Source organism: Schistocerca cancellata, chromosome 2 (assembly GCF_023864275.1).
Source record: "Schistocerca cancellata isolate TAMUIC-IGC-003103 chromosome 2, iqSchCanc2.1, whole genome shotgun sequence".
Lineage (NCBI taxonomy): Eukaryota > Metazoa > Arthropoda > Insecta > Orthoptera > Acrididae > Schistocerca > Schistocerca cancellata.
Window position 1 is genome coordinate 725,823,393 of NC_064627.1, and position 27,304 is coordinate 725,850,696.

The 27,304-nt window shown below is 42.3% G+C and overlaps 1 protein-coding gene across 3 annotated transcripts in view; it reads right to left on the reverse strand.

The window, feature by feature from the left end:
• Window positions 1-27,304, reverse strand: part of LOC126148036 (macrophage mannose receptor 1-like) — a 72,851-nt gene that overhangs the window by 18,960 nt on the left and 26,587 nt on the right. For all 3 annotated transcript variants that reach the window (XM_049915730.1, XM_049915729.1, XM_049915731.1), the window contains 2 exons: window positions 16,526-16,556; window positions 6,025-6,276 (listed from right to left, as the gene is read on the reverse strand). In XM_049915730.1, coding sequence (XP_049771687.1) covers window positions 6,025-6,276; window positions 16,526-16,556 — 283 coding nt within the window. The remainder of the gene's footprint in view (window positions 1-6,024; window positions 6,277-16,525; window positions 16,557-27,304) is intronic.

Here is a 27,304-nt window from a genome sequence, read left to right on the forward strand (position 1 = left end):
CGACAAATTGCCATCGTCAGGTGCTCCGTAAATACATAGATAAGCGATGGTCTTAATACACTACTGGCCATTAAAATTGATACACCACGAAGATGACGTGCTACAGACGCAAAAGTTAACAAACAGCAGTCGACCGGCGTTGCCTGGTGAAACGTTGTTGCGATTCCTCGTGTAAGGAGAAGAAATGCGTTTCACACTTTGGTAAACGTCGGATTGTAGTCTATCGCGATTGCGGTTTATCGTATCGCGACGTTGCTGCTCGCGTTGGTCGAGATCCAATGAATGTTACAGAATATGGAATCGGTGGGTTGAGGAGGCTAATACGGAACGCCGTGCTGGATCCCAGCGGCCTAGTATCACCAGTAGTCGAGATGACAGGCATCTTATCCGCATGGCTGCAACGGATCGTGCAGCCACGTCTCGATCCCTGAGTCAACAGATGGGGACAATTGCAAGACAACAACCATCTGGACGAAAAGTTCGACGACGTCTGCACTAGCATGAACTATTAGTTCAGAGACCATGGCTGCGGTTACCCTTGACGCTGCATCACAGTCAGGAGCGCCTGCGATGGTGTAGTAAACGACGAACCTGGGTGCACGAATGACAAAACGTCATTTTTTGGGATGAATCCAGGTTCTGTTTACAGCATTATGATGGTCGCATCCGTGTTTGGCGACATCGCGGTGAACGCACATTGGAAGCGTGTATTCGTCATCGCCATACTGGCGTATCACCCGGCGTGATGGTATTGGTTACACGTCTCGGTCACCTCTTGTTCGCATTGACGGAACGTTGAACAGTGGACGTTACATTTCAGTTGTGTTACGACCCGTGGCTCTACCCTTCATTCGATCCCTGCGAAACCCTAAGGATAATGCCCCACCTCATGTTGCAGGTCCTGTACGGGCCTTTCTGGATACAGAAAATGTTCGACTGCTGCCCTGGCCAGCACATTCTCCAGATCTCGCACCAACTGAAAACGTCTCGTCAATGGTGGCCGAGCAACTGGCTCGTCACAATACGCCAGTCACTACTCTTGATGAACTGTGGTATCGTGTAGAAGCTGCATGGGCAGCTGTACCTGTACACGCCATCCAAGCTCTGTTTGACGCAATGCCCAGGCGTATCAAGGCCGTTATTACGGCCAGTGGTGGTTGTCCTGGGTACTGATTTCTCAGGATCTATGCACCCAAAATGCGTGAAAATGTAATTACATGTCAGTTCTAGTATCATATATTTGTTCAATGAATACCCGTTTATCATCTGCATTTGTTATTGGTGTAGCAATTTTAATGGCCAGTAGTGTATAATGGTTTTGTAACTATGATCTGGAAATTTATAATACTCTCCTGGAAATGAAAAAAAGAACACATTGACACCAGTGTGTCAGACCCACCATACTTGCTCCGGACACTGCGAGAGGGCTGTACAAGCAATGATCACACGCACGGCACAGCGGACACACCAGGAACCGCGGTGTTGGCCGTCGAATGGCGCTAGCTGCGCAGCATTTGTGCACCGCCGCCGTCAGTGTCAGCCAGTTTGCCGTGGCATACGGAGCTCCATCGCAGTCTTTAACACTGGTAGCATGCCGCGACAGCGTGGACATGAACCGTATGTGCAGTTGACGGGCTTTGAGCGAGGGCGTATAGTGGGCATGCGGGAGGCCGGGTGGACGTACCGCCGAATTGCTCAACACGTGGGGCGTGAGGTCTCCACAGTACATCGATGTTGTCGCCAGTGGTCGGCGGAAGGTGCACGTGCCCGTCGACCTAGGACCGGACCGCAGCGACGAACGGATGCACGCCAAGACCGTAGGATCCTACGCAGTGCCGTAGGGGACCGCACCGCCACTTCCCAGCAAATTAGGGACACTGTTGCTCCTGGGGTATCGGCGAGGACCATTCGCAACCGTCTCCATGAAGCTGGGCTACGTTCCCGCACACCGTTAGGCCGTCTTCCGCTCACGCCCCAACATCGTGCAGCCCGCCTCCAGTGGTGTCGCGACAGGCGTGAATGGAGGGACGAATGGAGACGTGTCGTCTTCAGCGATGAGAGTCGCTTCTGCCTTGGTGCCAATGATGGTCGTATGCGTGTTGCATGCTCTGTTGCCTGTGTCTATGTGCCTGTGGTTCTGTCAGTGTGATCATGTGATGTATCTGACCCCAGGAATGTGTCAATAAAGTTTCCCCTTCTTGGGACAACGAAATCACGGTGTTCTTATTTCAATTTCCAGGAGTGTATATCATTAGGTGTTTTACCTTACACGTAACGTTGTTGCTGTCATGTCCTGTCTGTTTTAGAATTATTACTGACCAAAAATTGCGACCACATTGATGATTCACTACTGGTACTGTGACGAATTTCCTCATTTGAGAAAGTTCATGAATACCGACAAAAGCTGCTGATGAAATGTATTTATTTAACAACCATTTTCGGGCCACAGACCATCGTCAGATATACAGAATCATTTATAGCACATCAGGCGATATAAAGTCATTGGTGTCAGATAGTGAAATCCATGAATTCGACTCGGTCATCAGATAGTAATATAAATTACATCGTCAGATATAAACTGTGCGTGCAAGTGCACTTAAAGATGCTACATCCGTCACCCATGTCTATGTGATAACAGTGATGAACTCATGGATTCCATTGTCTGACGCCTATGACTTTATCTCGCCTGGTATTATGTAAATTCTTTTATGAACCTGATGGTGGTCTGTGGATCGAAACTGGTTATTAAATAAATAAATCTTTTCACCATCCTTTGGCGGTAATCGCGACATGTTTCAAATATTTACGAGCTGTGGACACAACCTTTTGAAAATATTAGAATTTCCTCATGTTGCACGCATACCGTTTTTACGACTGTCATGGTAGGTCGGCACCGAAAATGTTTGCCGGCCGACACTAAAGCACAGAATGTCGAGGGAACGAGCATTTCAGGACAACTATAGACAAGTTGGAGATAATTAATTCTCCCACTTTGTAACGGCGACCGATGCGTAGGTATTCTACGCTAACGTAAAATCATAAAAAATTTCAATGCAGTGGCACCATTCAACTTCGGACGAAATAGAGAAAGTTCAAGCAGCCTATTTACTCGAAACGAATAATTATGACTATAGTTTTGTGGTAGCAAAATGGCGTTCTCTTGGCTGATTTCAGCCGGCCGCGGTGGTCTAGCGGTTCTGTCGCTGCAGTCTGGAACCGCGGGACTGCTACGGTCGCAGGTTCGAATCCTGCCTCGGGCATGGGTGTGTGTGATGTCCTTAGGTTGGTTAGGTTTAAGTAGTTCTAAGTTCTAGGGGACTTATGACCTAAGATGTTGAGTCCCATAGTGCTCAGAGCCATTTGAACCATTTTTTTTTTTTTGGCTGATTTCATGGAACATAGTTCAACGCGAAATATGATGTATACTGCGAAAATACCACAAAAAAAAGCCGCATCAAAACTCAACAGCACGAAAAACTTTCGTCGAGGGTAGCCATCCAAGGCAATACACGACCACAAACAGTTACCTGTATCAATGGTAAGGTTTAGTATTTCCATGTAGTCTGCGCCCGCGAGCTCGGCTCCAGTTCACCACCGGCAATAGAGGGTGAAGCTTTGACAATGCCAGCCACTCGTGCTGGCCAAATGTCAGAAAAATCATTAGATGAACGTCGGCCGAAGAACCCGAGACAGAAGCCAATAGGCAGTTTGTCAACAAGTGGCCACGAAAGCCTCAGCAATTTCGTTTAGTATTTCCCTTGGAAATATATTGGCGACCAACGATACAGTCACAACTTCGGAGTCAGGTGTATGACCCATTAGACTGTTGGCCAACGGTTTGACGACAACGTGAAAAATTAAGACTGAATCGTCGCCGATTCAGTTACCAAAGGAAGAACTTCTATGCAGACGGACTGAAAGGGAGAGTACAACTTTAAGCAGAGGGTTCCGGAGTGAAAGGAGATTTATAGAAAAGTGTAATAGGTTTGTAGTAAATTAAAAGAGTCACTAAAGACTTATTCTAACAAATATATATTTCTCAAGACTCAACAACTTTTACTTTTTGAATAAGGTGCTACTAAATTCTCTCCGTATGTCTTCGTTTCTTATGTACCGTAGAATATTTGCACTAACTTTAGTCACAGTATTCTGAAGCTTCTCTTTCAGTGTGCCCGAGTTTCCGTTACGCATTAACCGTTTAGACAACCATTGTATTAGTGAGATTACCTACGTTTCATTTCTTGTACAGTATTGGAAATCAGTGTAAAGGCATGGATATCTGCAACATAATTAACATTGTCGGCTGGATAAGTTGTTCACAATGTATATGCGATAGTCTGAATTCCAGTATATTGACAAATGCAACGAAATGATACTGCATGTGATGTAAGCAGCTCAGTATATAACAAGACCTCAACGATTAAGGTGGCAGAGGGTGGAACTCTGTAAAAAAACAGCCGGCTCTGTGCGGTGTTAATGTGTGCGTACGTGGCTTTCCTGTATATAGGAAACAGATGTCATTAGCGCCAGTGCGTGTTGAGTACATAAACCACGATCGACACAGTGCCGCGAGGAAAACAATTACCATGTGATGAAAAAGCGTAAATCATTACGTACAAGAAAATGAGACTCGCTAATAATCAAATCGCTAAGCAATTGAACTGTTCATTGCAGTGATTAATAATAATATCGTTACACTGGATGCACTATATGGACAGAACGGAAAATGTGGGCAAAGGAAAAAATTATCTGAGGCATAGGAAGGACTACTTTCGCTCAAAGCAAGGGCCACAAACCATTATTCTTCTGAACTTAATGCTGATTTACAGTTGCCGGTAATTGCCATATGACAAAAACCTAGCATTCATGAAACAACTGCAGAAACCCTATCTGAAACTCAAATGTAATCAGCGTAGATTGGAGTTTGCTGAAAAACATACGCGGCCGGCCGAAGTGGCCGTGCGGTTAAAGGCGCTGCAGTCTGGAACCGCAAGACCGCTACGGTCGCAGGTTCGAATCCTGCCTCGGGCATGGATGTTTGTGATGTCCTTAGGTTAGTTAGGTTTAACTAGTTCTAAGTTCTAGGGGACTAATGACCTCAGAAGTTGAGTCCCATAGTGCTCAGAGCCATTTGAACCATTTGAAAAACATACGCGACAGATCTCAGAATGGGATAAAGCGATTATCAGTGATGAAATCAAGTCTAATTTAAATGAGCCGCATAGATTTCAATATCATTGTCATGATCCGGCAAAAGAGCTACAGGTAAGGATGAACAGAAATTTAGGGTAAAGTTAAGTCAGGCATTTATTAGTTGAACACTGAGATGCTAAAGACACAATTGATTAGAATCTGTGAGGACCTAGGTGACGAAAGTTTAACATTTCAAGAAGATAAGGCAGCTGTGCATGTTCCTGCTACAACAAAAAAGTTGTTAGAAAATAAAGATATTGATGTATTGTTCTTGCCTGCACGTAACCCGGATCTTAACCCCGTGGAAAACCTTTGGGGAGTATTTTCAAGATGTGTTGTTCGCAATAGATGGCAATTTGAGACCGTATGTGAGCTGAAAAGAGGATACGAGAAGAGTGGGCGACAATTTCCTTGCAAGAACAATAAACCCTAACAAAATCAAAGTCAAAGAGAATTTTTATGGTAATTAGGAAAAACGAAGGTTAGATAAAGTGCTAACAAGGCAATAACTCAACAGGACCCTGCGTGCCTGTACACCCATTCCCATACAGAAAATGCAAACGCTTTATTTTATTTCTTGTGTTATGAAAGGAACAATATAATTCCACCATGATTATTAATGTCTTATATGAGTCCACTACTTTCACAGTTAATTCGATAAATGTATGCTCAGACATTGCACTATTAGTTTCGTGAAACCCTGCATTTACAGTGATTTACACTACTGTACTGTTCAACCGGATGGGCAGGTAATCTTGTTAGTCTTAAGTGCTATGTTTCACCTTCACATACTAATCACCTGATGACAGCTACAATCGATGTCATTCTTACCGTCAACTCCAACGAATACGCCCTCTCTGGCCTCGTCAGAGATGCCAACCCAGGCCCACCAGAGTCCGTTCTCCTTGGCGAATATCTGGTTCAGTCCGTCGACGGCGTTACGGTCTGGCGGGATCGCCAGCCGTGATCCATCAGCCTCGCAGGCCTTCTTGGCCGCCCACCACGTCTTGAACGTGCGGTAGAGCTTCACCAACCCGTAACCAGGCACGAACTGGTAACCTCGCGGTATGTCCGACACTTTGGCTGCAACACAAATCACATTCGTCACCCCGATAGGTTATCCATAGTTGTTCTACTACCTATGAAGTGTGTTTTCCGCGATATCGTTGTGTACCATTCTGTTACAAGTTCTGCTGCCTCTCTTTATTATCTGCTTGGTGTCTACAGTAAGTTCTGTAGCACAGTGTGCAATCACTTCGAAAATGACATTTAATCTTCTATTAATTAACAGAAAAGTACAAAATACCAAAGAAGATTACAAATCTTGTAAAAGTTACACTTGAAGTCTCGAAAGAGAAAGCGAAAAAGCAAGATGGACATTTCATGTCTTTCGTCATAAAAACAGGTGTCATGCACGGAGATGGAATATCACCACTCCTGTTCAAGATAACATTACAGGATGCACTCGGTATAGCATACAAAGCGGAAGAGGGACTTAGCAGATAATGTAACATTAATCACGGGAAGTCTAGATGACCTTAAAATACGACAAGAAAACAATTCAGAAAAGCATGGTAAGTGGGATAAAAGATAAATGACGAGGAAACAAAATGGCTCTCCAAATGGCTCTGAGTACTATGGGTCTTAACATCTGAGGTCATCAGTGCCCTAGACTTAGAACTACATAAACCTAACTAAGCTAAGGACATCACACCCATCCATGCCCGAGGCAGGATTCGAACATGCGAGAGCAGCAGCCGCGTGGTTCCGGACTGAAGCGCCTAGAACCGCCGGCGAAATAACAGGAAATGACGTCACAAAACTCGTGCAGCTCCACATCAGCGCTAGCGAACTCGTTTCGTGTGAGGACGGCTGTAGGAACACACGATAATTCCCGGTTGGTGTTACAGTCTAGAGAACGAGCGCGTAACAGGGTAACAGGGACTGCTATACTCGTAAAGTGTCTCCGATATTTTCTACAATGTATGTTGTTGTGACACATGACGTTGTGGAAATTCTTACTAGAATCACCTACATCAAAAAATATTTGTCAAAATAATATTTTTTTTAACAGATATGCTAAAGCGGTAAACATCACCGAAGCCTTAGGAGACTAAGCCCTTCATTTTCTTTTCTGTTGCTTCTTTGACCTTATTCAAGAAGTAAATGAGTTTAAATACCTGGGGGTTGTAGTGAAACCCGGAAATGATGAAAAGCAAGGAATGAGAGCGAAGATGAAAGCGTCTCCAAGAGTGTCATATTTACTCAACAAATTACTATCGTCCACTTGACACTAAAGATGATCCGAAATAAGGATACACTACAATGAGACGAGTTTTGTAGTACGGGCAGAAATATTACACCTACAAACTTCGTGGGTAAGTAGCTAGATTTTTGAAGAACAAAATGAGGGTAAGAATCCGTGTCCCGAAACATCATCCAACGACGCTACAGAACGTCAAAGTTACAGGCATGGGCGCCTGTATACGTGTACCGAGCGAGGAGGCGCAGTGGTTAGCACATGATTCCTATTCGGGAGGACGATGGTTCAAACTTGCGTCCGACCACTCTGATTTAGGTTATTCGTGATTTCCCTAAATCCCTTCAGACAAATGTCGGGATGGTTTCTTTGAAAGGGCACGGCCGATTTCCTTCCCCATCCTTCCCTAATCCGATGGGGCTGATGACCTCGCCGTTTTGTCCAGTCACCCTGAATCAACCAACCAATGTGTATGTGTGTATATGCAGGGTGATTCCGTGATAACTTTCAGGGATGATGGAGAAGGATAAATGTATCAGTCTGAGGTAAGGGACCAGGGCCAAGAAACGAACGAGTCAAGATTTACATGCGAAAATCGCTCTCATATCTCTCTGACAGTGGAATACATGCACCGGTGCTGTTGTTGCTAAGATTATAGGACAGTCAACTTTCAGAGGTGGTAGTATGGACCAAAGGAAGAGAAAATGTCTAGCAAGTATGGCTTCTAAAATGCTTACTTCAGGAGCTATGAGCGATTGTTCAACTTCGCTACTGTGAAACACATCTGTTGAACAAGTGATCATATCTCTTCAGGTATGTATTTTAGAGCCCATGTTTACCAGATACTTTTTCCTTGTTTTGCTCCATACTACCACCTCTGAAAGTTGCCTACCTTACAGTCTTAGCAACAACACTACCGGTGTATATGTTCTAACATCAGAGGTATCAGAATGATTTTCGTTTATAACTTTCGACTGACACCTTTCCACTAAGTGGTCCCTTACATCAGACTGACCCACTTACCCTTCTCCATCATCCTTGAAAATTTGTAACATCATCACGGAATCATCCTGTATACATAAATACATATACAACCGCCGTGCGGGGTAGCCGCGCGGGGTAGCCGCGCTGTCTCCAGCGCCTTGCCACTGTGCGTGCGGCTGACCCACATCGGATGATCGAGTCCCCCCTCGGGCGTGGATGTGTGTATGTTGTCCTTACCGTAAGTTAGTTTGTTAGATTAAGTAGTGTGTAAGACTAGGGACAGATGACCTCAACAATTTGGTCCCGTAGTAACTTAACACAACCATATACATCCACAGGCTCTGTGGTGTCGTTGGATGACACAGACACGTGTTCCTATCTTCATTTTGTTCCTGATGACAAATTCCACATACCCTCGAACTTCCAAATTTTGAAACACCCTGTGTAATGAAAGAGATGTTGTTGATGTAGCGAAGACAAAGGAGAGCGAGATGGTCCAGCCAAGTGTCAGAGATGAAACTCGAGAGATCTTTAGGTGGACCGAAAATAAGATGGAGACGCCAGATGGCCAAAGGTTTTCCAATACTTGGAGGAAGAGAATGCCAAGGACGTCACGCTGAGGGGGAGGCTACTTGACGACGCCAAAACCCAGCCAGCCGCTTAACCGAGCGGTTCCAGGCGCTTCAGTCCGGAACCACGCTCCTGATACAGTCGCGGGTTCGACTCCTGCCTCGGGCATGGATATGAGTGATGTCCTTAGATTAGTCTCGTTTAAGTAATTCTAAGTCTAGGTGACTGATGACCTCAGATGTTAAGTCCCATACCGCTTAGAGCCATTTGAAGCTAAAACCCAACAGCTGTTTGTGAGTTTAGGAGACTAACGGTACGAATTAATTCATATATCCAGTTCCACTACATAGATTTACTGTCACAACAATTCGACTCTTCTGTTATCAGGACAGTTAAATCTATATTTGTATCTTCTGTCTTCTTCTACATATACAGGGTGAGTCACTAACTAATGCCGAATAAAATAACTCCGAAAGTATGATAGTAGGTGAAAGGTTTATGGGACAAATAAAGCACAGACATTACGTAACTTGATTCTGGATGCTTTTTACAATTGACAATCTGAAGTTCCTTTGGTCTTGGTACGTTAATCTTATTCTCACATATCTCCGATACTTGCCAAAGTGTCTATTCATTTATCTTCATGGCTATGTACAGGAATATTGTAATCTTATTAGGCGCAGACTGAAACTTGACTATAGACTGGTACAGACAAATGCAGACTGGTACAGACTGGTGCAGACAAATGCAGACTGACTAATCGGAGGTCTGTACACTCATTATAATACCTCGCGCGTTCAGGTATCACTGCGCGAGTGTGATCCGCGAGGAGAAGAGGTTCTACGTTAGCAGCAATCTCACTGGCTGCGTTACATATTAGTACATGGATCGGCGGAAGCAGAATTTGGTCCGTATCTAAGGCAGCGCCATCTCGTAGTGTGGAGATGGACGAGCGCTGCGCCTCAGCTGTTGTGCTTAATGGGGCGCGCTCTAGTGGGAAAACTGTGTACGCGCTGAATACGTGGAACTATGTACACAACAGTTTGGTACCTATTTTCTGACAGCGGCTATCGAGACGTATCCAATGATGTGTACCAGTAAGGTCTTTGAAGGTCAACTAAGGCCACAAAGGTGGCATGAACGTCCATTTACAGAAGATGTTCGAAATGATGACCATTGGTATCAATGCAGTGCTGCAATCTTCTTATCATGGATTGAGTGGTATTCCTTATAACTGCGGCACTTACCGAAGCACAGGCTCTGACGATGTTATCTCGTATATCGTGCAAATAGTTAATATTCGCCGAATACGACGTATCCTTCTAACGTACCATTGAGTGTAAACACCATTCGACGGTTTCGCAATACAATACTAACAGGAACGGTAAGACAAATATCGTCGAGTCAAGCGAATGTGAATGAGGTATTCCTTCGAAGAACAAGTGGATATGCTTCTCATTTACAGTTAATTCAAACGAAATTCAGTGAGAGCTAGAGACTTATACGCTGAAACATATCCTCAACGTACTCATCCTACACGTCGTACATTTAAATATGTGTATGATAAATTGAGGAGAATTCTGTCTTTAACGCACCGGAAATATATCCGGCAAAGGAAAGTTACTAACGGGCAAACGGAAATTGGTACTCTTCCCACTGTGGTTCGAGACCCTTGTGTTAGTTCGCGTAAAATCGCAAGTGAATCAGGCATGAGCCAGAGTAGTGTTGTTCGTGTTCTACATCGCCATAAATATCATCCTTACCATATCAGTCTCCACCAAAAATTAACTGGTACGGATTGTACGCGTCGCATTGAATTCTGCCGATGGGCAGAATTCAGAGGGATGACACATTTATTAATTTGAATTTATTTACTGACGAGGCTACATTCACGAGCCATAGAAATGTTAGTTTGCATAACATACATTATTGGGCAACTGAAAATCCATGTTGGCTGCGGCAAGTTGCAAACCAAAAACCGTGGTCAGTGAATGTATGGTGTGGGACTCTGTAGGACAGAATTATAGGCCCCTATTTTGTCGAGGAAATCTTAATAGGTATACCTGCTTAAAGGAAGTCCCTCTAACTAAGGGCTCACCTTCAGAGGACGTCATGTTTCCAAGTAGGGAAGAAATTAGCATATTTCATCTAAATATAAGATTTATTAGAGATAATGTTAGTGAACTGCTTATAGATGTTGTCTCTGAAATTTTTGGTATATCGGAGCACAACTTAAATAATTTGACAATTCAGAGGCCAGGATACAGATGAGATGGCTGTTTTTCAAGGAGTTCATTGCGGGGAAGGGGAGTGGCCATATACGTAAAAAATTGTATTCCGTTTGAGTCCATAGGCGTATCACGGCACTGCACCGAACAGGTATTGGAGTGTTGTGCAGGGGCAGTTGAATTTAGTGAAACTGAACTTCTAATTGTTATTGTTTATAGGTCCCCTAACTCTGACCTCAGAGCATTTCTGCTCAAGCTATAGGGATTTCTTGATTCTCTTTATAGAAAGTACCAGAAATTAGTTCTATGTGGTGGCTTCAATATTAATATTGTAAATGACGTTGCAAGAGAAAGGATGTTGGTATATCTCCTAAATTCATATTATCTGATGCAGACTGTGTTTTTCCAACTAGGGTGCAGGGGAACAGTAGCACAGCCATAGACAAATTTTTGTTAATTCTTCGTTACTAGACGGACACTCTGTTAGTAAAAGGGTGAATGGCCTTTCAGATCATGATGCACAAATTTTAATACTAAAAGGCTTTTCTACTGAAACAAATGTCACATATAATTACAAACTATGTCAGAAAATCAATCTAACAGCAATAGAGAGTTTTTTAACATCGTCAAGAAACAAGAGTGGTAGGATGTTTATAATGCCGGTAACACAGATATAATGCTTTCCTTAACACACTTCTCATGTTCTTTGAGAGTTGCTTTCCATTAGGGGGTACTAAACGGGGTACTAGTAGTAAAAGGCAGCCCTGGTGGCTGACTAGTGGGATAAGCCTATCATGTAGAACAAAGTGGGTTTTATATAAAAGTGTTAGAAGTTGTCACAGTCAAGCTACGGTAGCCCATTACAAACAGTACTGTAAGTTGCTTAAAATGTTATTAGGAAGGCAAAGAGTGTGTGGTATGCAAATAACATAGCTAATTCACAGGACAAAATTAGAACCATATGGTCAGTGTGTGAAGGGAGTGTCTGGTCAGTAGCTCAAAGTCGACGATAAAAAGTCAGTTCGCAGTAAAAATATTTCTGTTACTGAAAAATCAGATATATGTACAGTATTTAAAAATCATTTTCTGAGCATTGATGGTAAATTAAATAAGAATTTAATTTCTACAGAGAATCATATAACTCTCTTGTCAAATGCCTTTCCGAGATCGATGTCAGAAATACTCTTCTGTGATACAGACACGGGGGAGATTGAGTCAATAATTAAATCACTGAAGACTAAGGACTCTCATGGTTATGATGGAGTGCCTATTAGAATATTACAGTACTGTGCTGCACATGTTAGTCCTGTATTTAGCAATATTTGTAAGTTTTCCTTTAGGAATGGTCAGTTTCCTGAACGATTAAAGTACTCAGTAGTAATGCTGCCTTTTAAAAAGGGATAATGTAGACAATTTTCGACCTATTTCTATGCCATCAGCGTTTGCTAAAGTTATTGAAAAAGCTGTGTATGTAAGGGTAATTGGTCATTTCATATCATACGATTTTCTATCAAATGTACAGTTCGGCCTTAGAAGTCGTTTAACAAATGAAAATGCTATAATCTCTTTTCTCTGTGAGGTATTGGATGGGATGAACAAAAGGTTTCGAACGCTGTTCATTTTTTTTTATTTAACTAGGGCGTTTGATTCTGTTGATCACAAAATATTGTTCCAGAAGTTGGACCATTACGGAATACGGGCAGTAGCTCACAATTGCTTCACCTCTTACTTTAACAACAGACAGCAGAAGGTCATTATTTACAGTGTTCAGAATGGCTGTGATGTGGGGTCTGAGTGGGGTACGATCAAGTGGGGGGTGCCCCAGGGATCAGAGTTGGGGCCACCCCTGTTCTTTATTAATATAAATGATGTCCCCTCTATTATTACAGGTAAGTCTATAATATTTCTGTTTGCTGATGACACTAGCCCGGTAGTGATGGATATCGTGTGCAACACTGGCTCGGTTTCAAAGAGTGCAGTTCACGACATAAGTTCATGGCTTATAGAAAATAAACTGACGCTAAATCATAGTAAGAGTCAGGTTTTTACAGTTTCTAACACACAATTCAACAACATCTGACGTTTTAATGGCACAGATTGGGCATATGATTATTGAAACTGAACAGTTCAAATTTCTGGGTGTTCAGATAGATAGTAAGCTGACGTCGAAAGTCCACGTTCATGATCTTGTTCAGAGACTTAATGCTGACATTTTACTATTCGAATGGTATCTGAAGTGAGTGATAGTTCGACACGAAAATTAGTCTACTTTGTTTATTTTCATTCACTTATGTCGTATGGTATTATATTTTAGGGTCACTCTTCCCATTCTAAAAACACGTTTTTGGCTCAGAAATGGGCGATTTTGGCAGTAACTATTGTAAACTCACTAAACTCTTGTCGACTCCTTTAACGAGTCTGGGTATTTTGACATTGGCCTATCAATATATATATATTCCTTACTGTCATTTCTTGTTTACAATATTAGCTTATTCCTAAGAATAAGCAGCTTTCACTCAGTTAATACTATGCAGAAGTCAAACCTGCATTTGGATAAGACTTCCTTAACTCTTGTGCAGAAAGGTGCGCAGTATACTGCTGCACCCATTTTCAATAAACTACCACAAGAATTCAAAAATCTTAACAGTAATCCACGCGCTTTCAAACCGAAACTGAAGAGTTTCCTCATGGGTCCCTCCTTCTATTCTGTATAGAAGTTCCTTGAAAAATGAAGCTGATTCTCGTTGTATTGTTGACTACGTTTACTTAAACTTGTGGCTTGACATTTTCAGGTTCATAAATATTTTATTTTTATCTGTCATTACTATTATGTTGTAATGTGTACTGACACGTTCCATGACATTGGATGTTTGCTCCTCAATTTGGTCTTACGGAACTTGAAGTGTAAATAAAATAAAAATACACCACATTCATGGAAGAGACATTAGGTCTGTTATTGGAAGAAATACCCTTAGGAACAAGGATAGGATGGGGCATCAACACGGTGGGTGCCCGGCGCATTTGTCGCTGATGGCTAGAAATGAGTTACAGAGACAATTCCCCAATAGTTGGATTGGACGCGGATGAGACGTGTCGTGGCCCGCTCATTCGCCAGACTTGACGACTCTGGATTTTTTCTTGTGGGGATTAGTAAAAGACATTGTTTATAAAGATATTCCAACTACACCTGAAGATATGCGAGAGAGAGAATTGTCAAACCATGTGCTTCGTAAGTGCTGATATGATAAGGAATACCACTCAATCCACGATAAGAAGATTGCAGCACTGCATTGATACCAATGGCCATCTCTTCGAACTGTTTCTATAAATAGACGTTCATGCCACCTTTATGACCTCCGTTGACTGTTACACATTACTGGATTCGTCTAGATAGCCGTTGTCAGAAAATAAATGACCTTCATATCTCTGACGCGACTCGACCTAGCAACAGAAAACCAACGTCATATTATGGCCCCCGTTGTCCCATGCAACTTTTGTCCCACAAAATTTTCAGATCCTATCATACTTTAGCAGTTAATCTTGGTGGCAGTAGTTAGCAACTCACCCTGTATATCTCCTACATATACCAGTAACAAGACGGCAAAACCGTTGTGTGCGTCTGTTTGAACAAACAAATCTCCAAAACTACTAGAAGAATGTTGATGGGGTTCACACAGGTAACTTGAGCGTAGCTTGTGGCAACGTATAGTCTTCGTCTCATCTACACCTTATCACGGATTTCAAGTTTTATGGAAAACCGTCGTGGCAGTCTGTTTCTTTGTTTAAGGATGCTAATCTCCAAAGCTACTGGATGAATATTTGTAGGGTTCCCACAGATAATTTTATTGTGGCTTGGGACAAGATACTGGCCTTATTGGGTAAGAATCACAATACTGTAAAGAAAGATATCTCATTTCGAGTTCTATCCAAAATCGTCTGCTGGGCTTAGCAGTTCGGTTATTTAAGCGCCAGGGCGTAATACACCAAAGAACCATTAGATGGTGCTGTTAATTTAATTAATACTAACTCAGCATTAGAAATATTTTCGGGAGTTAAGTCAGTGGCACGAATTAAGTGCCGCAATCTTGTCTTACTTGATAAGGATACTGAAACACCAAACGTGTCCGTTTTTTGTAACTAATGGCCCCCCACGTCATACAGCCTGGGTTGCTTTGTGTCCCAGGTGAATGCATTCTGGAATAAGCAGTTTACCCGGTCCACGCCATGCACGTGTACGTCCATCAATCGCATATAGATAGATCCTATACTGAAAACAGGGCGCCATTCCACTCTTCACTCAGTTCTTTCATGACACTAACGCAGCCATCGTTTGGGGGTCGTGTTGTCACTGATAGCCGGCCAGAGGCATACCTGATGAAAATTCTGCTGCCAGAAGACAGTTCCCAGAGATCCGAATTTCCTTCCTGGATGGCGTTCGGTCGCCCGCCGCAGCTCGCATTACGAGTACGTGTCGATCTGGCGTCTGTACTGCACAGATGTCCATCACCTGCTCTAGAGGCGTGGCAATGTGCCACATACCACTTTTGAAAGCAGTACGCGTCACCGATACATTGTGCCCAACATGTGCAGCAATCCACCCACACGTCCACCCAGCTTCCCGCAGGTCCACAATGCTATACCGTTCAAGTTTCTGCAGATGTTCAACAGGAGTATGTACTCGTCCGTGGAGCATATGTGTACCCTAGACAGAAAAATGCAAACACTGTTCACCTCTAAACTCAGGACCGTTGCTGCCTACAGAATCAAAATTTATGGTGCATAGACAGGTGTCCTGAGCGCCGACGACTACGACAAATGAATATCAAACACAATAACACTCAGTACCTAGGTATTATACCGTGATGCCACTGAATTCAGTCCTTTAGGGTATTGAATTATTTTTTCTCAGTATATTATCAGATAAAAAGACTGTAAATGATCATACACCGAACTAAAGCCGCGCGGGTAGCCGCGTGGTCCGGGGCCTTACCACGGTTCGCGCGGCTTCCCCCGTCGGAGGTTCGAGTACTCCCTCGGGCATGGGTGTGTGTGTGTGTGTGTGTGTGTGTGTGTGTGTGTGTGTGTGTATGTTCCTTAGTGTAAGTTAATTTAAGTAGTGTGTAAGCCCAGGGATCGATGACCTCAGCAGTTTGGTCCCATAGGAATTTACCACAAATTTCCAATTTTCCGAACTACAATACATTACAGCGTGCTGGATTTACATTGCAGACAGTTCCCCACTGTGATTCGAAATACGATACCTTTCTTGCAAGAGAAGAATCATACTCACATTGTTGGCACGAAACTCCAGGTGTCGGAGCCTGAAAATAGGCAAAAATGGACTCCATTATAACCCAGTCAAATGTCCAGAAAAATAGTTTTTGTGTTATGATATTACAATTAGTTAAAGCGTTTTTGATATTTTTCATAACCAATGGAAACATGTACAGATTTGCTAGTCTACAATGAAATGAAATTATTAATAGATCTGGTACACAGATTTCAAAATTCATATTCAATCAATTAACTGTGCCTGATGGTAAGCAAGTCCTGTAAGAGAATCTTATTGATATTTTCACTACACTGTCTTGAACGGTTAACGTTAATGACTATCTGCTGTACGCTTTGTCCCAAGTCAGCCACTTATCAGTGATAATATACGTCCCCCAATCAAAGCGAGGCTGTGTGAAGCAACGCAGGTTCTTCTCACTTAATTCATTCCGGTACTCATTATTTTTCCTTTCCTTGGTAATACTTACCTGCTTTGAATATTGCGCTCCGTTCGCACATCAATAAACAAAGAAATTGCAATTCGGAGACCGCCTGTTTGTTCTACACACACTGTTCTGCATACACTGAGTGGCAATAGCCATACGATAGCGATAGACACATATAAAATCGCTGTGGTATCGCGTACAGAAGGTCTCAAAGGGCTTTGCATTGGCGGTGCTGTCATTTGTACTCAGGTGATTCATGTGAAAAGGTTTCCGATGTGATTATGGCCACGACGGTAGTGGGAGCTAGAGCATAGAACATTCCATTTTGGAAATCGTCATCGAATTCAATATTCCGATATCCACATTGTCAAGAGTGTGCCACAAATGTCAGATTTCAGGCATTATCTCTCACCAATGACAAAGCAGTGGGAGACGGCCTACTTAACTACCGAGAGCATCAGCGTTTACGTAGTGTTGTCAGCGCTTGAAATAAGCGCACAAATCAGTGTGGGACGTACGATGATCGTATCCGCTAGGACAGTGCGGCTACATTTGTCGTAAATGGGCTAACAGTACGGCAACGCCTGCGGGACCTCTCCTGGGTTCGTGATCATATCTGCCGGACCCCGGACCTCTGGAAAACGTGACGTGGTCAGATGAGTACCGACTTCAGTGGGAAAGAGATGATGGTAGAATTCGACTGTGGGGCGGACCCCACGAATCCACGGACCCATTTTGTCAACAGGGCACTGTGCAAGCTGTGGGCTGTGTTTACATTGAATGGACAATTCGCTTTGGTAGGAACCCAAGAAATGGGGGTAAGCCTCCTAAAGATAAGGGTCATAAAAATATTATAAATTTAATTTTCGTTTTTATGTTTCTCGCTGAGTAGGTTTGGTTTATGAAGAACAAATTTGCTTGCTTAAATAGTAAAACTATAATTAACCTTATTAGAGAATAAATAATAAAATATAGTTCTAAAGTGTTGTCTCTAATGGTTAATGATCTAATTGTTCATCCTAAATCTCTAAGTGAAGTATATGCTAGAAGGTGTCGCAGTGATGTTTGATTTAAACCTATGGTTCAGCTTAAAACCGATCATTGGCTGGAAATGATTATGATCGCGTACTTGGAGGCTATTTGAAGTCAAACAACGATCGAATTTTTATTTATGACGATGCGCCGTTTCACCAGGCTCCCGATTGGTTAAAAGAACATTCTTGGTAGTTGGAGGAAATCATTTGACTATTTCCAACGACGAGTCCACGCCAGGTCGAGGTGCTGCACTAAGGCTGGCAAAATCACGTCTGACACGATATTTTCAGATATACCATGACTTTTGTTACCTCACTTTAAATCGTGAAAGTTCTACACCTGCACTCGAACTGACGCTATGAGTTCTGTGAACAGCATTCTAGCATAAGAGCGGCCTCAGTATGTCATTTTATCTGTTCCTAAATAGATTGCGAGCAAATGACTGCTGGAGAGACATACCATACCACCTGTCCCGTGCTACAGTCATCCTTACGTCGTCGACATGTTTAACGGCGTTTACAAGTCCACCTGAGGTGCTGTCTCTACACTTGTCACGTGAGTCGAAGCCACCGTCCTCATACGGGATCAGGCAGCTAACGTTGACGTGTACGCAGACGAGAAATCCAACTTGAGACACAGCACTGGTTGGCGCCACACAGGACGTGTCAATTAACACGATCTGCGACTGTAGCGCTCTCCAGTGGTACCTCTGGCCCACAAAGAACACTTTTTTTTTTCGAAAATGGACTCCCGTAAAATTACATCACCTGTTGACAGCAGCATTGTGTTAGCGTGTTAAATGATAGAAAGGACTATCAAAATTCAAAAAATTTAATGCTGTTGCATTAATGATAAGATTGATGTACCATATAAGAGAAGCGTATTAGCAATGGGCGAATCTATTGTTCAGCCTTTACCCCCCCTTCCCCCCCCCCCCCCCCCCCCACACACACACACATCTATCTACAGTTTAGTGTCTGTATTATTTGCGGGTGACACTTGTTAATTGAAGTGGCACCATTTACAATTTTTTTACGCACTACCTAATAGCAAATGGAGGTAGCCAAGGACAATTTAAGTATTCAGAAACGTAAAAAAAAAAAAAAAATACCAGAAAGTGAAAGAGAGCGGTTTGTTGAAGTAATGAATCTAAAATGCACGATCTAAACATGCTAAAATTGAAAACGGGTACTTGTCAAATACAACGCAGAAGCTCTTACACAATCCTCACAAGAAGAGCTTACAGTAATTTGGAAGGACATGGAAGCGAAGCAAAGAAACTTAAAGCTAAATGTTGTAGAGAACAGTTCCAAACTGACAGTTGTTGGTTGGTGGATTTGGGGGAAGGGGACGAAACAGAGAGGTCACCGGTTCTGTCGGATTAGGGAACGATGGGGAAGGAAATTGGGCGTGCCCTTTCAGAGGAACCACCCCGGCATTTGCCTGAATCGATTTATTGAAATCACGGGAAACCTAAATCAGGATGCCCAGAGGCGGGTTTGAACGGTGGTACTCCCGAATGCGAGCCCACTGACAGTGGAGTGGTTGAGACGAAGATAAATAATACAAGCCAAATGGTTGCAGATATGATCCCACAAATTTTAGGAGGATAAATGGATTTGAGGACAATGACACAACTGATAAAAATGTGGTCCTTTCAAGCAACATCGATGACGATAACAACTCCGAAGATTTTAATGAAACTAATGAAGGTGGAAGTTTATCCCACAGTCGTAAAACTCAGCTTGTTTGGAACTTATCAGAAATAATGAAAAAAGCAGAGAACATGCGGTTATAGTGAAGAACAGGAAGTTTTTGAAAAAAGGAAGACGAACTTCATTCGTTAAAAGTGCGTTTAATGCGTTTAATACGAGAGGAATAAAATGCAGAAATAATGGTGATTGAAAGAATTATATTTAGAAGAAGAGCATAGCTTCAAAATGAAAATTAACGAAAAACTTCAAGAGTGGAATGGAACAAACTTCAGGTTCCAGTCCTTCATGCAAGTGCTCGAGCAATTTAGGAATCTGTATATGAATATGTTTTGTATACAGAAATGTACGAAACGTATTTAATATGCTTGATTTCGTCCAATGGTTAATACGCTATTTTTCTCACATTACATAATATTTGTCGTAATTTCACAATTATTTCAGGATCAGCACAATTAATTTTTGTCATTACCACAAACTAATATTTATTCATATTAGCAAGATTATAAAAGAGACATCTTGTGTTTCTTAGAACTAGTCAAGATATCTATGCTGTATTACTCTGTGTACAGAAGTAAGAAATATTTGAAAATGTTAATCCTCTAGTTGAAGAAAAGAAAGAAAAAACAGAGGAACGTAACTGAATGTTGTACGTAAATAAAACGTGTCATATTTCACTGTAGTAGTGAGAATAGAGTGCTTTACTTATTGATTTTAGAAGGAAAAGTACTCACACTAATTTGTTATTTTACTAGCTCATTGGATGCAACTTTAATTAAAATAATTAAGGAGAGTATGAATGGGCTATCCAACTAATGTCAAATTTGTTAATTTCATTACCCATTTCCTCTGAAACTACTTCATGGAACTCAGTTAAAATTTTTGCATGTTACTTATACAGGCTTGATGTACTAACTCCTCTGGTTTGGTTGAAGTATATTCTTGGAGTACCCCTTTTTGTTACATTTTTCCTTAAATTTTTGTTCATTTTACAGGGAATATACTTGCAGCCGCTACACTCTACAAGTGTAGTATCACAAGGATTATACATTAGCTGTAAACAAATAAAAAGTCTATCTTCTATAGTATCTTAGAATATAGGGCATTTGTCTCGAACATTTTGTTTTCCAGAAATTGCAGCTAGAAATTGATTTAAATGAAAGCAAACATTTTAATAGTAACAACATTTAAAACACAGAAGCACTGTAATATTCGTCATCTTCTACATTGTCTGAATGCATCCTTCTCCTCCCCTTCAAAGAACATGCCTCCTTGGATGTTTTTCGGGATTGCAGTTCAGCTTTTTCGACTCACTCATAGCCCAGTTCCTCCAGTATGGTTCGCGTATTCCAACCAGTCTTCACTGCCAGCTGCTCCAACACCGTCAGTCTGCCAGTATTACCATTATTGAAAGTGAGGGCAGCATCGTGCACATCAGGCTTCGGTGTATGGAACCCGCAAATACATTATTAGGTACTATTGTCTAAACTACATTGTTGAATGATTCAGTCACATTTTGCGTTTTCCCTGTGAGACATTTCTTCAGTAGACTAAATTGGCCAAATCTCTATAAACTCTAATAGCCACTGGTAACGAGTATCTAAAGTTACAGCTGATTAAGCTTGTTTATATTTAGGCCACTCGCGTGAAAGAAACTTGTGGATCGCCTTGTCATCTGTTGATATTTTATGGAAGAAAGTTGCCTACATAGCGTCTTTCATACCATCTACGTTATTGTAGTTGCTTCTTATGGCTTGACCAAAGTATTCTGAGAGTCGATTGATGGTATCTCGCAGACTACTCCTAATCGTCTTTCCGTCATTCAGCGGTGTCTTCAAAAGCTAAGGTCGTCGTTATACCAAGGATATCCGTATGAACCAACTAGACAAGAATTACAAGTGTTACATCAGGTAGCCGGCCGGAGTGGCCGAGGGGTTCTAGGCACTACAGTGTGGAACCGCGCGACCGCTACGGTCGCAGGTTCGAATCCTGCCTCTTGCAGGGATGTGTGTGATGTCCTTAGGTTAGTTAGGTTTAAGTAGTTCTAAGTTCTAGGGGACTGATGACCTCAGCAGTTAAGTCCCATAGTGCTCAGAGCCATTTGTTACATCAGGCCTTCCAGTGAAGGAGCACAGTGTTCCACTAGAATTTATATCATGCCGCAGACTCCTGGATGCTATGATTCTTGAGAGGTAAATTTTTCACTGAGAAATAGGTTAAGAAATGTTCCATGCATCTCACTAAATTAAAGACTACATTTAACATAATTCCACTCAATCAAATTTAATAAATTGTACATAAAATTAATCATCAAATTCCAATTAATGTTTCTGCAGTAAAACAAATTAAATTTTTTGCCAAAATGGGCATTTATACTCCCCTTAAGTATAATAGACCTTTTGACAGCATGGCCCGCAGTATCTGCTTCTGGGTGAAATGCATATTGTTAGGTGTCATTCACATCCACAGCAGCAGGGTGAAACAAATCTCCAATTTCTATCAAATCGTTTTGCAGAGCTGTAGCAGCCACAATAACATTCCCACATTTGTGTTGTTAATATCACATTGTTTTATGAGAATCTCCTAAACAACGATGGTACGCTCTATTACATATCTGGTTGCAATATGGGGTCTATTGTAGCACTCTACGGCTCCTTTTTGGGGTTCACAAACAGAAGTCACATGGTGGCTGGAGGGAGCATATCCGCTATCTCCAACTAGCAACCCATTATACTGTCCATTTTCAAAATCTGCAGCAGGTCTACCAACACCCCAAATGCGTGCACCATGCGTGGAACCCGACTTACCATGTTGAAAATCTTCATATTGCTATCACAGATGATTGGTGTGTATAGAAAAAAAATTCTTGCGGTATCTGTATATTTATGCTTGTGCTCCAGAAGAACAAGGTATAGTGTCCAAAATTAAAATAATAAACCACTATTTCCTTGCTCTGTGTCTAATTCATGATATAATTATTCAAACTGTCAACAGATATCCGTACGATCCTGTTGTCCACGGAAAATGGCATACCGTTCGACGGACAACCACGCCAACGATGACCTCACGAGACCTATCAAATGGAATAGTGTTTGCAGAATAGTCCCACATCCATAATCGCTGTGTACACAGTCACAGACTGTGCGGTATGGCACAGAAAAGACGCCAACCAGACTCTTAGCATTGGAGGGCCATAGGAAGAATTGAAATAGGAGAGTCGCAAACTGATACGGCCCGATGGATTAATGTGACTCGTTTTGTTGTTTCTAGTAGTGGAGAGATCTAAACTGTATCTCGAAGACCCCGGCAGCGACGACCACGTGTCACGTCAAAAAGAGAGGACCATTATTTGGCTGTAAGGGCCCTGGTGCAGCACAGCAATTGGCAACTGAGCTCGCAGCTTTCACTGGACGTGTTGTATCAAGGCAAACAGTGTACAGAAGGCTTCAGCAGAGTGACCTTTATTGTTGGAGACCTGCAGTATGTGTACCTCTGATGCGTCTTCACAAAAGGGAACGTCTACAGTGGAGTCGTCAAAATGCCAACTTGACGGTCGAACAGTAGACCGATGTTCTTTTCACAGACGAGTCCTGAATTGTTCTGGAAAGTAATTGTGGGCAGATTCGCCCCTGGTTGGAACGTGGAACACGATATCTGGGCCCGGACATTGTGGAAAGAGACTGATATCAAGGAGGAGGGACAGGGATTATGTTGACCACTCGAATGGCTCTTCATGAGATTGTTCGGGTGAATCGCCAAGGTTTAACTGCTGTCAGGTATCATTGGAGAGGTCTTGGGACATCAAGCGCGATTGTTGCTAGGTTCTGTTGGACCAGACGTCGTACTGATGGACAACAATGCGCGACGTCATAGACCAAGGGTAGTTGATGTTTCCGCGGAAACGGAAGATATTACATACATGGCGTGGCCTGTTCGCTCTCCCGATTTGAACCACGTAGAGCATGTTTCGGATGCACTACGGAGATCGGCTGCATCACGTCAGAATCCACCAACCACTCTCCAAGAGTTGTGAGCAGCTCTGCTGAAAGAAGGGGCGTTATTGTCTCACATAGGATTGATGTCATCATTCACAGCATGCCCCTTCTTTGTCAGGACTGTATTGTTGCCAGAGGTGGTCACACACCATACTGAGCACACTAACCAGTAATCGGAATGTGTGTGAAAATCCGCTGGTTCGAAGAAACGAAGAATATTTTCATTCCCTGTTATGTAAGTTGCAGTTGGTTACGTTCTGTAGTCTTTACGCTGTTTCTACTTTACTATCATCTGTTTAAATTATTTTGTGGCAAAATAAACGTAACTACGGAAAATATCCGTTTGTTGCTTTAATTTTGCACACCAGTGTATGATTACAATGGGCTTCGGGAATCCACCAGTGCCATAGAATTCCCTTCTGTTTCTGATATAATTTCTTTGTTCTGTCGCATTCACATATGCAGTGGCTCTAAGTCAATTAAACTGTTTATTACACCGTTAAGAGCTTTTCCAGTAGTAGTACGATGGATGTTAATAAGATCCCCTGCTACAAATTCGAGAAGTACCAGTGAGAAATATTCGCAGTCCTCAAAGAAGTCGCAGCTTAGGAGACAAGTATTATGCTACGGTAACAGCTCCAGTTTACCAAGAAGCGACTCAAAATATGCCCTACTGAACCTAGCCAGCATTTTGAAATCGTTGTCGGTATACACCGCAAATGGGTCTCTTCCCTCCAATAAAACCCTAATTGTTGGTATGTCTAGCTCTTCCTCCATTACCGTATATTCTTCGTAGTCCAGGTAATCCATAGAATTCGGTATTTAACATGCAGAAACCGAAGAATACCCCTTATTCTCTATCTTTACTTCTACAACTGCTTATGGGTAGATTTTGGTCTTATTTCCTCCGTAAGGTACTAACGTAGCAGTCTATTCTTTGATGGTGCTTTCCATCACTTACAGAATAAATAGATTTACTTTGTGAGTAAAAGAAAAATTTACTCCTATAGTAATTTACTGTTTTAATTCAGTACCCTCGACTGTCCTTGTCTCTCAGTAATTTTCTACTTTAGTTTCACTGTGTGCTGGCTGGTGCTGATCACCCGTAGAAAACTGTGAAAAATGAAAAATGTCGGGTACAGTAAGTCGCAAACGGATAACACGTCCTTTTGTACCTTGCCTCCCCCCCCCCCCCAACTAACTGCACTGCGCTGAAGCTCGACTACAATTCGCCTTGTATTTTATGTTACGATCTTCTGAAGGCTTTAGTCGCCGATATGTTATTGGTGGCATTTCATTACAAAAAATCCTACCAAGAACGACGTGTTTTTCACGAAACTTCAGTGTGCCCTTGGCTTAAAACGGCGTACTTTTAAAACACGAAAATAATTAAATATGAAACAGCATCCTTCTCTCTCCCCGCCCCAACCTACTCCTTACCCCCACCCAGTCGCTTCTCCCATCATGCAGTGCACCTGCTACCAGAGACTGTAGTCTGGTGCGTGTGAGTTGCGTTTGCTTGACTATATATATATATGTGTGTGTGTGTGTGTTCGTTCAGAAATGGCTCTGAGCACTATGGGACTTAGCATCTGTGGTCATCAGTCCCAATGTGTGTGTGTGTGTGTGTGTGTGTGTGTGTGTGTGTGTGTGTGGGTGGGTGGGTGTGCGTATGTGTGTGTCTGTTGTCTATTTTTGACGAAGACCTTGTTGGCCGAAAGCTTATTTTGCGACAGTATTTCCGTTGTGCCTATCTGCGACTCAGCATCTCCGTTATATGGTGAGTAGCAGCTATACTATTCATAATGTTGCCATCAATATGACTTTTCCACCACTTTACTACAGCAAATCGTGCCAATAACGACACGTTATCTAGAGATACTCAATTTACTCGTGTTTAGAAATAGCACACACTCGTATGAAGTTGTAAAATAAACTTAGCACATATGGGCTTATAGCGAAGACGACAAAAACGGTATGGAATCTCGCAAGCTCTGCCTGTGACATAGAGGGCGTTTTTGCCTCTATTGAGGCACGGTGCACTTACTGTGTGATCACGCCATGATATGGTTCCTCAACATGAAATAATAGGAAGCGGCGTTACAGAACTCGTACAGCTCCAGGCCAACGTTAGCCAATTCGTCCCGTGTGAGGACGGTTCAAGACTCCGTTATTCGCCACGTTCTTCGTCTAAAATGTGTCTTAGTGTGTTGCTGTACTTTTACAAATGTCACTGCTAGCCTTGTGCTCAGTTTCTCGATATAGCCTTTAAACTACTTTCTATTTAATCTGTCTTTTGGACAGCCCGAGAGCTAGGTAGCGCATTGGTAAGGCACTGGACTCAAACTCGAAAAGTTGGCGGTTCACTCATGCCTTCCAGACTTGTTTCGTAGCTTCTCGCATCGCTTGAGGCGAAGGTCGGGATGGGTCCTTTGGAAACGGCACGGCCCATTTTCTGTCCCGTCCTTCCCCAAATCGGTGTGGTTCTCCGTCTCTAACGATCTCGGCATCGAAGAATGCTAAACGAAACAATTTTTGCTTATTATAATTCTGGAAAAACCGTGGTTCACGTTTCTAAACTGTGTATGTGTGTTCCTGAGGGTACAGTAATTCTTGTCAGGTGAATGAAACATTCTGCCAGCTAATGACTCTCCTCTTCAAGCCTTCACAGAGGCTCTCTAATTACTCACGGACCAGTAGCACTACCGCAATAAAGAGAGGGTTGCGGAACATTGTGATACCATACAAGGTGTTCCAAAGACGTTCATCCGATTTCACAAGGCTGTACATTTTGAATGTATGGGGATGGAACCGTGCGGTGTATTTTGACTTATGTATCGAAGCTAGAAGATTACCTTGGCTGCAGTTATAAGCCGACGTTTTATGTGGTTGCTGGTGCGTCAGCTAACTAGCTAATTAGCTCCTTCATTACCCAATGTGGGTCGCGTCGAGATTGGGGATAGCGGTTATCGCTGAAACAACCGGTTCGGATTATATCGGTTTTCTCGCACGCCAGTTGTTCCTGACTGTTTCAACCGTTAATAACCCTGTTTCGGAAATAACCAGTTAGCTGTTTTTTCTATTATTTCCTGTAATGAACATGGAAATTGAACAAAGATTAAAAAATTGTAACTCACCAAGTTTCAAGATACATAGAATCAAAATATTTAAATACACAAACAAAAGAAAACTTAGTCCATCCACCATGAACTGCTTTTCTCTAAAAGTTATAATTGACTGAATACTAGACCAAATCATCAGTATTCTCCTTTGAAACTGTGCTCAGTAGCTATGTTGTAATCAAGGATCATAACACTATACGGACATTACGGCTAGTGAGTGCTAATGGTTGAAAACTGAGGTTGATAAACTCCAGTTTTCATGTTAATTTGCCCGTTTTCAAGGGCTGCAAGCAGATAAGACTTGTAACGTAGACAAGGGAAGCAGATCAGCTAATTTCTATTTTTATTGCAGACAAAGAATGAAATGATGTTAAGATTCTAATTTATTACTGTTTCATGAGTTCCTTCCTCTTTCGTTATTCCATAGAAATGACAGACAAATCTTTAATCCTTTAAAAACAAATAAAGAGTTGTACTTCATTGCAACA